The 10,200-nt window shown below is 30.8% G+C and overlaps 1 protein-coding gene across 5 annotated transcripts in view; it reads right to left on the reverse strand.

Moving 5' to 3' along the window:
- The window catches only part of CNTLN (centlein), a 263,049-nt gene that overhangs the window by 119,274 nt on the left and 133,575 nt on the right, over positions 1-10,200 (reverse strand). For 4 of the 5 annotated variants that reach the window (XR_012495705.1, XM_074330346.1, XM_019739197.2 and 1 more), the window contains 2 exons: positions 6,469-6,645; positions 4,512-4,637 (listed from right to left, as the gene is read on the reverse strand). Coding sequence is in view for 4 of the 5 variants with exons in the window: in XM_074330346.1 (XP_074186447.1) it covers positions 4,512-4,637; positions 6,469-6,645 (303 nt within the window). In the remaining variant the exon portion in view is untranslated. The remainder of the gene's footprint in view (positions 1-4,511; positions 4,638-6,468; positions 6,646-10,200) is intronic. The other variant, XM_074330345.1, reaches the window with a different exon arrangement.

Genomic DNA, 10,200 nt, shown 5'->3' on the forward strand with positions numbered 1-10,200 from the left:
ACAAGTTGAGTCTCTTATTGATTATTTTAGCATTTTCCTATACTGACTTAGCTACCATTAATTACTGAATTTATACCCAATGTTTTTCCAAATTCTCAAATAATCAACTATATTATATTATTAATCCAAAGATTAAGACTTAAACATTTTTTGACTCCTCTGTGTCACCCACAATGTGCTAGGCTCTGTACTAGGCATAGTACTTTATTAAAGCACTCAATGTGGCCACCTATAATTCCTAAAACTTGACTATAATATATTCACTATTAGGAAATAGTTTTGCTTTCCTGTAGTAATTGAAATAAGTAGCTCCTTCCATTAAGTAGTGATTATGGGAAAACAGCTTTATAAATAGGTTTTAAGCTTTAATTTTTACACGCTTCGTAATTTATTATAAATAAGACTAGAGTGTTTATATAATTCTTACAGAAGCATTAAAATCTAAACTATTAAAAATAAAACCAAACTAGAGATTATTTGATAAATCAATTTGATAGACATAATTTACAGCGATAATTATTCAAAAATGAAGTTTCATCCAATGATTTGTGCTTTGGTACTGCTGATATACAACTATAATACATGGGTTAATTTAGTCCTAGAGACTATTGTTGCTTTGGCCAACTTTAGAAATAGTGAAATTTTATATAAATGTAAATATAAGATAGATAGATTGTATATACTTCAAAGAAAAATAATTTTCCCTATTTTACTGCAAGAGCAGATGTTGGCTAAAGGTATCCAAGATATGGTGATAGAAGGAGAACTGACTCTGGGTGGTACATATATCACACAATGTGATATATAGATGATGTAATACAGAATTGTATACCTGAAACCTATGTAACTTTACTAACCATTGTCACCCCAATAAACTTTAATTAAAAAAAAAAATTCAGTCAAAAGTTGGATATCTCAAAAGATATGTTTAAAAAGAATAAGCAAAATACTTTTTTACAATATTCTAACGTACAAGTTAACTGTAGTTTGGATTATGATTCTTTAGGTACATTTGACTTATAGTAGCCTAGGTCAAAACAACAGTAATTCATTTGGGAAATATTACGCCAAAGTTCTTACAGCAAAATCAAGTGTAAAGACTGAAAAATACATTTAATATCATCAATTCTACATTTTCCTAAGGGGATACACAAAAACATCCCATGGGCAGTCACTGAATTATATCCATTTATTAGATCATTCAATAAAATCTTTACTGAGTTTTTCCTATGTCTTTTGCAATTAAACTAGCTAAACTAGAGGCTCTAATTTCTGTGTACAAACAAGTCTAAATGACTAAAACATTAGAAAATAGGAAAGTTCTCTTAACTGACTTTCCTCAATGCTATTTGCAATTCTATTTTTGAGTTCATAAGAATAGAACTTATTCTCAATCTGTTCTTCTAGTTTGGTCAGGCCTAAGACAAACTTGGAGTGTAAACACTGTTAATGAAACAGTGGCTCAATCTTCAGCGAATGGTAGTAAGGTTTTTAAAAAGTTTAAAAAAACAAAAATTTTATAAAATGTAATGTTTCCATGCATATTTAATTTCAGAATGCATAAAATTCATAAATATGAGACCTCTGAAAAATAAAAGACATATAATCTGTCTTCAAAGGACATATGTTATTAAAGGGCACAGAAAAGTGCTAATGAATCAAGATGCCAAATGCAGGAAAGTCAGTAAAGCAGAGATTCACGGCATTAGCAATCTCAAGGATAGTAAGAATTTTGTGAAGCTCTCATGCATTGGTTTTCAAATTATACTTTGTTAAGTTATTGGTTTACTATACTCACGAAGTCAGGATTTGAAAAAGGGTAGGAGTTTTATAAAAATAGCTTTTATCTCTTCTACTATTATTGACTCTTTAATTACAACATTGGTCATCCATCTTGAAAACATGTACAACTAGCCACAAAAGTAAGCTGAGCAAGGCAATATGCTAATATTTAAATAAAACTCATAGCTATTATTAGAATAATATGCTTGACTTACTGCTGATGTAATAAAGAGCATCATTTAAATGTATCAAAGTGTATATACGTAAATTAAAAAGTACCCTGGAACCAATCACTCTTCTGCTATACAATACAGGTTTTGTTTACCCACTTCTTTTGTTAAATGCTCTTGATTATAGTGCCTTTTTCATTCAACTATTTTGTTCCTTTAAAATAAGAAATCCTATCCTACTAAATGATAGAATGCAAGAAAAAAATTTTCTACCACGTTTTCCTTCTTTAAAATCTGTGACAGAAAACACACATTTGAAATTCATGATTGTCATCAATTGACTTGAAAAAGGACTACAGATAAAGTATAAATGAAAAAGAAATTATATGAAAAGAATTTTACTCTGAAAATAAACATCAGGTCTCATGCAAGAAAACTGTTGTTAGGTAAAAGGAAGGAGGAAATAAATTTGTATAATGCTTCTGAGTCTAGTCTTTCTGATATAAGATATTCCAGAAGCGCAGGAGAATAGATCTAAAAGTGTCTGAACTGCTCTACTCTTTCCTGTCACAGACAAGGGAGTATCAAAGACTCATAGACTGGGTGCAAATGAGTGGAGATCCTCTACTACTGAATGGGATATGTGATGGTTAATTTTATGTGTCAACTTGACTGCCCAGATATTTGGTTAATCATTATTTCTGGGTATATCTGTGAGGGTGTTTCTGTATGAAATTAACGTTTAAACCAGCAGGCTGAAAAACAGATTGCCCTCCCAAATGTGATGGGCTTCATCGATTCCATTGAATGCCTGAACAGAATAAAAGGCTGTATAAGAAAAAAATTCTTTCTTTCTGCCTGTCTTTGAGTTGGGACATAGGTTCTTGCCTTCAGGCTCATACATGGACTTGGACTGGAACTTACACAGTCAGTTCTCCTGGTTCTCAAGCCTTTGGACTCGGACTGAACTGATACTATTGGCTGCAGACCTTGGACTTCTCAGGCTCCATAATGGCATGAGCCAATGCCTTACAGTAAAACAATTTCTCTCTCTCTCTCTCTCTCTCTCTCTCTCTCTCTCTCTCTCTCCTACCCACCCCTGTTGTGTGTGTGTGTGTGTGTGTGTGTGTGTGTATTTCAAGAATAACAATGTCATATGTCCCATTAGGGTTATAGCTTATTGCTTCTTTTACTGGGATCACCCAGACCAGATTAATATAGGATAGAAGCTTTGGTATGTGAATTTCAAGAACTATGTAAAAGGCGGAAGATGATAGACTGGCTTCCTAAACATGCCCGTAATATTCCGTGTGTACCCCACCCCAATGTTTATACTAATACATGTTCGTAACCTGAGAAAGGGTCTTAAAAGATAGAAACTCATCTTTTCTCCTGTTGTACAACAAGTGACTAGCACAATGCTTGGCGAATTGCATTGCTCAATAAGTTATGGAGTAAACAAATAAATGAGCAAATGACTCTAGGTGTATAAATTTCAAGTATGGTAACTGCTAGCAAGCTAAAGTCATCTGATCATTTTATTTTTGATAGAAACAATACATGATAATTTTCCTTTGTTTAAAATTAACAGTTTAACTCTGAATAAATATAAATTAACGCTTAATGTTCAGTGACTAGGCAGAAGATATATTAATTGTAGCTTATGGTTAACTACATCTGCAAACCATATTTTGTTCTAGAGCACACATAATGTAAATCAAACTATTTCTCCCTAAGAGTAATCTATACGACAGGAATCTAAGCTGTAAGTGCATTCGATTCTAATTGTGCATAAACTGGGCTTCTCATATAATATCATAAAACTACTTGAGATTCAGTTAAATGGCTAAATCGCAAATAGTGCAGGGCTTTGGGTAGTTGTGAATAAAGGATGACAAGATTAGCCATATTAAATTCACAGAAACAAAAAAGCCCTCAATATGGTCACATAAAATTGGTTTGATATGCACAAACAACTTCTTCTGAGAAAGAGAATCCACCGAGTATGACTTGGAAAGTATAAACTCTCAAAGATAAGCCAAAAAGGCATAAGCTTCTTAAACACTGGTAGACTGCGATTCAAATGCGATGTATTCTGAGACAAATTCAATTGAAATGGAAAAAAAATAATGTACACTCATTTGCCTATGTAATATTTCTGTAAAGGACAAATTTACATGGCCTGAGTTAGGTTAGCATAGTTTTTAATTCACTTGTCTTTTTACATGTTTATTATATATAAAAAAATACAAGAAATTCTCTTTTACTTGCTATAGTTCTATTTTTTTTGTCTCTGAGACACTATAAGAAATGTACTGCCAATATTAAGATAAAATATTCCCAAGTAATTTTAAAGTGGTAGTTTTCAAGTAGCAAATTTTTTTTATTACGTTTTGATCCTCAGAAATGTTAAAACAAAACCAACTTATCACACATTTTTATATATATAATTAAATTCAGGAAAGATAAATGATAAGCAGTAGTTTGTAAAATGAATGCTTACTTTGGTATATCTTTACCTTTGCAAGGTTATTATTAAAGAAATTATTTAATGTTCACCTTTAGTTGTAGGGCCTTTTCTAAGTTTTCAATCTTTCTTTCAGCTATTCTCAGCTTCTGCAGCTCGTCTGAGCTGGTGAAAGAGCTCTTTGGGGACAAAGACCTTGAACGTTTCACAGGTGGTTCCTCGAGAATAAAACAAGGACATGGTTGAACTAGTTGGAACGCTGGATTATGAAAGACATGCAAAATTAAAGAACAAGTAATTTTGAATACTAATAATGAATTATAAAAAAAATCCTGCACAGAATACCAGAGAAATAACAAGCGGAATTACCACAGTGCTACCGCTAAAGGTTTCTCTGTGACTCGTTAATGAGAATATTCATTTACATTTACATTGTTTCTTTCAGAATAATGATGTCCCATTAGGGAAGACTAAAGGGTTATAGACTCAGAAATGCAAGAAACCTCATTACAAAGGAGGGGATAGAGGCTGGTCTAATTGCTCTATAAGGGTCCAAGGTTACACTTGATAGGACAACGAGAAACAAGAGGGAAAGGATTTTTTTCCCTTTGAAATAGTTTAACACACTGTGAAGTTGAAGGAACAATATGCTTGAGGAATATAAATACAACAGACAGTAGATCTTATACCATAATGACCATATGGTCATTAACTATAATGTGGCTAACTAGAGACAAGAATGTGTGTTTATATTATGTACAGCTTCATATACCAATCTGGAGAAGGAATATGTGAAAGTAACTATTAAGCTGGGCAACATATTGTTCATACTTACTGCATGTCCTTATGAAAACGAAAGAAAATTTTGTCTAAAATATCCATCTTGTTTTCTTGACTTTTGTTAAAAGCAATGACACATCACAGCAATATATTTTTAAACTTCAGCAATACAGCAAGCAACCAAATTAGGCCCTATAATGTTTTCTCTCAATTTTAGAGATAATATTTCATTTAAATAAAGCTCAGTGCTATGAAACTACTCCAAAATGTCAAGAAACATATAATACAGTTGTGTTTAAATAAATCAATGAATACAGACATATATACATGCATAAAGTTCATTTTTCTGAAAATTACTAATAATATTAGAGGAAGCAAATACAAGTACCACAGAAAAATGGGTCTATATTTAAATGCTTTCTTTAAGATAGTTTGTTCTACTCAGGAAAAAATGGAAAGAACCAAAAACAATTATCTTGAAAACATGTTTTTCAAAATATGGTTTTCTACCTTTAGAAACATTATTTTCTAGTGCTGAAGTAACAAATGTGAGAAAAATGTGTCTAAAGCTCCTTACTTTTAAGGAAATGTTATTTCAATTTATCTAGAAATAACATATTTAAATGTGATATTATGAAATTTTTATATTAGTCAATGTTAATAGAAGTTGTTGCAGCATATAGGAATATGTAATGAATACTAAAAATAGGAAAGGCTGAGATGTTAATAAGAAACATGCTACAAAAATTTTGCTTATTTTTCATTATTGCTATTCCTTTCAATCTGAAAATATATAATCGTACATATCAATGTTAATTCCATTTAATAGTTTATATTCCACATGGGCAGTATTTAAATATCATCTCTGAATGAAATAGAATTAAGATATATTTTTCATCAAATTAAAATTAAAATATTGAGTTAATGACTAATACCACTTTAAAATTTTTACTTTGATTAATTTATCTAAGAGACGATAGATGAAGGATACTTTCTAAAACTTGTAATATAAAAATGCTAATTGCTGCAAAACAGGTATAATACTACTAATATATTTCATTAATTAAATTAGGAACATAATATTCAGTCTTTAAAAAAGGGAAAACTCTCTACTCCCAACAATAATTTTTTTGAGCATTTGGCACATAACATTTTTTAAAAGCTTCCAGAAATATAAGCAGAGAAGTAAATGTTGCTGTGTTTTTTAATTTCATCACTTGCCTTACCAGCCTTATCCTGACAAATTCACAAAATGACAAAAATCCCTACCTTTTGCTTCCCTTCAGCAATTGTCAAGATGCTCTTTTTTGAGGAACTTTTGTTGGTAGATCTGTTCTCTGACAGTTTTTCATTGGCAATTTTCAGCTTCTCCTGTAAATACTCAATTTCGGACTTCTGTGAGACCATTAAGGTTTCTAAGCTCGATAAAGATGGCTGTTGAGATACCTATTTTAAAAAGTATATGTGCAAATACATTTATATCTTATATTACTAACACACATATGCAAATATTTATATATAATGTTACATTATGTGTCATAAATACTCAGAGAAAGAGAATTTCATTTTATTGATATACTGTTTAATAATATATGTTAATAACCAGCATTAAACGTCTATCATCCTAATAGAATGATATTTTTCAATAAAATATCCAAGAGTCTATATACATATTTTTATAAATAATATTGTCAAACAGGTCTGCAAAAGAAAAAATTTAAAGCATGGTTGCATGATACACACCACTGACCTATAAATTAATTATTTAAAATGGATGATTATACACATATGTATTTCCTCACGAAATACTCAGTGCACCATCTGATCATCAAGAGTTATGCAATATCTTTGAACATAAACCTGGGAAAAGGAAACCAACAGCACTATAAGTCTAATTAGCTTTTAATGTATCATTATTTAATAATAATGACTCAAAGAACTCTGATACTTTTAAAAGTCAATACAGTTCACAATATTCTCTTCTGAAATTTTTTCCAATGTCAGATAAACTGGTAATAGTTAAGTACCACATTTTCACAACAGAAATCACAGGAAACTTGTTCATGACAACTAGCATTCTGGAGAATTCCACAACCATCTTGACTGAAAACAAGCATTCTGCAAAATTCTACTGCCATCTTGACTGAATTAAAACCCATGTATGTATACTACTACAAATTAACCACTTCATTTACAAAAAACAAAAACACTAAATCATAGTGAAAACAGTTGTTGATGATGTCCAGCAAAGAAAAGTCAAATCTTATGATTCAAATATTACCAATATGGATCCAGTAGCCCTGAAAATAGTTTCATTTAAAATGCAGGGAGCCCCATATTTCCTAAATGATTTTCTTAATAACTATGAGAAAAAAAGAATGTTTAATTTTTCTGATCCAACAATGGAAATATTGTCACTTTCTACTTTTGACTTTTTTTTTCTTTTTTTAGGAGATAGGCAAAACTTTCCTAATTCTAATCTTTATAATGAGAGGGATCATCTACACTATAATATTATACTTTCCTCATATGTAAATCACCAGGTTTCTCAACCTTTATTCAAACACACGACTAAATTATTTTCCTCTGAGTGTTGTCTATAATGTATTGATACCACATTTACAATATAGTAAAAACTTACTCCACTACCTTGCTTTGAACATCAAATTAAAATACTTAAACACTTTTCTTCCAAACTCTAAAGGACTTTGTCCTATTCTTTCCTCGCCCTTGTAATCACTGTATAGCCTAGATTTATTTTATTTTTTTCTTTCTCTTTTGTAAGCAGTTTTATGTTTATAAATATTTCCTTTGATTGGGATGTCAATCTGAACAATTTTCAAAACTACTTGCTCTTGTCCAGTTTTCATTAAATAAAATTATGAAGAATATATAAATCATCCAATAATTTGCCAAAGAAATTCTATATAAGTCGTCAAGGTCAAACAAAAATTTAGAATAAAACAGGAAAAATGTAACTTTAGTTTATTAGTATATCCAATAAGCAATCCTGTGTTCTTTAATAAGTGAGTTTTGTAAGTCATCATTGAATTATAATGCAATAAAAATAAGAATGTAAAAATATGAATATTAGGTCAAGAAGCTACAATAACAAAATAACTCAAATATTCATGAGGATATTAAAAATGCTCCAACAGTGGATATTGTAATAGTAAAAGGGCATAATTCCTTCAAAAGACTTCAATAGCCAATAAGAGAACTTCAAAACTGAAAAAAACCTATGAAAATAGCGATTAATACAAATTCACATAGGAGCCATGAAGATAATATAAAAAAGTAAAATGGGTTGTGTTTGGTTTGTTTTAAAATTACTGCTTTAGAATTCATTCAACAGAGACATTCTGTATACGTATTAAACATATAGATATATTATTCAGTTCCACAAGGGAACTTACACATGCTCCCAGTTTTTAAAAAACGTGGTCTCTCTCTCTCCTCTCTCTCCTTGTATCACTTTTGCTAGAGATATATGCAGAAGTATTTCACATTTCTCTTAATATGACCATTTTTAAAAGTGTATGTATAGTGAAATGTCAAATGATAAATACTCAGCCTCACTTTGAGCAAGTAGGAATGTTTTTGTGGCAGCAGTTATTCAGCTCCAGCCAATTGCTTTCATAGAGGATGTAGCCTAAAAGTGCCAGATCTACTGATACTCAAAAGAAGCAAGGAATCTAGATTTCTACAGGATATCTCCTAATTTTAAAATATTGACCAGACTCACTTTATGACTCCTGAATTTTGAGAATATGATGGTGGGAGTATAAACTGCTACAGATTTCCTAGGCAAATTTTGAAATATGCATCAAAGCACATGAAAATGTATCAAACCTTTGACTTAGCATTCTAATCATGCTGAGGATTGATACAGTAAAATATACATGCTAAACTGTTATGTGAGAAAAGCAAGTTACGAAAGAATGTAGTATAGTGTAAAGAAATAGATTTTGCCAAATATGCATAGGGAAAAAAAAAACACACCCTAAAAATATTACAGTGTTATTTCTGAGTGGAGGGATTACACGTGAATTATTTTCTTTATACTTATCTCAATTTCCTTATTGTTTTTACAATGAACATGTTACAAAATGTTTTTTAAAATACATTTTTTTTCTGAAAATAAAAAGAATTTAAAATTCAATAAAAAAACAACAACACAATAGAGATACGGGAAATACAAATGAAAGTCTCTCAATAATCTCATCTCTCAGAGCTCACTAATGATAAGTTTGGAATATACTACCCAGACTTTATAAAAAAAGGAAAAGCATTGTAATTCTGCCCTTTAACCTGCTTTTTTAAAAATCGACTTTATTTTTTAGAACAGTTTTATACTTACAGAAAAACTGAGCAGGTAGTGTAAGAGTTCTCCTACAAGTCCCACTCTCACCCACCCAGGTTCCCCTATTATGCACACCTAAAATTAATATGGTATATATGCTACATTTAATGAACCAATATTCATAATTATTTTTAACTGAAGTCGATACTTTATTCAAATTTCCATAGTTTTCAACATAATATCCCTTTTCTGTTCCAGGATCCATCCATGATACCACATTACATTTCATTGTCATGTCAGCAACTCTTGGCTGTAATAGCTTCTCAATACTTTTCTTATTTTTTTAAGACAGTGACAATTATGAGGAGTACAATTCAGGCATATTGTAGGATTCCCCTTCTATTGGAATTTCTCTATGTTTCTCTCATAATTAGATTAAGCTTATGAGTTTTGGGGAAGAATATCACAGAAGTGCCATTTTCATCATAACATATCAAGGGTACATATCATTAACATGATTTGACTGTTGATGTTGATCTTGATCACCCAGTTAAAGTAGTGTTTGTCAGGTTACTCCATTGTAAAGTTGCTCTTTTGTCCCACATCCATACTATAGTAAATTAAGCTTTTGAACTTTATATATATATATATGTATACGTGTGTGTGTGTGTGTGTGTGTGTGTGTGTGTGTGTGGTGC

The sequence above is a fragment of the Rhinolophus sinicus genome, linkage group LG04 (genome assembly GCF_036562045.2).
Source record: "Rhinolophus sinicus isolate RSC01 linkage group LG04, ASM3656204v1, whole genome shotgun sequence".
Lineage (NCBI taxonomy): Eukaryota > Metazoa > Chordata > Mammalia > Chiroptera > Rhinolophidae > Rhinolophus > Rhinolophus sinicus.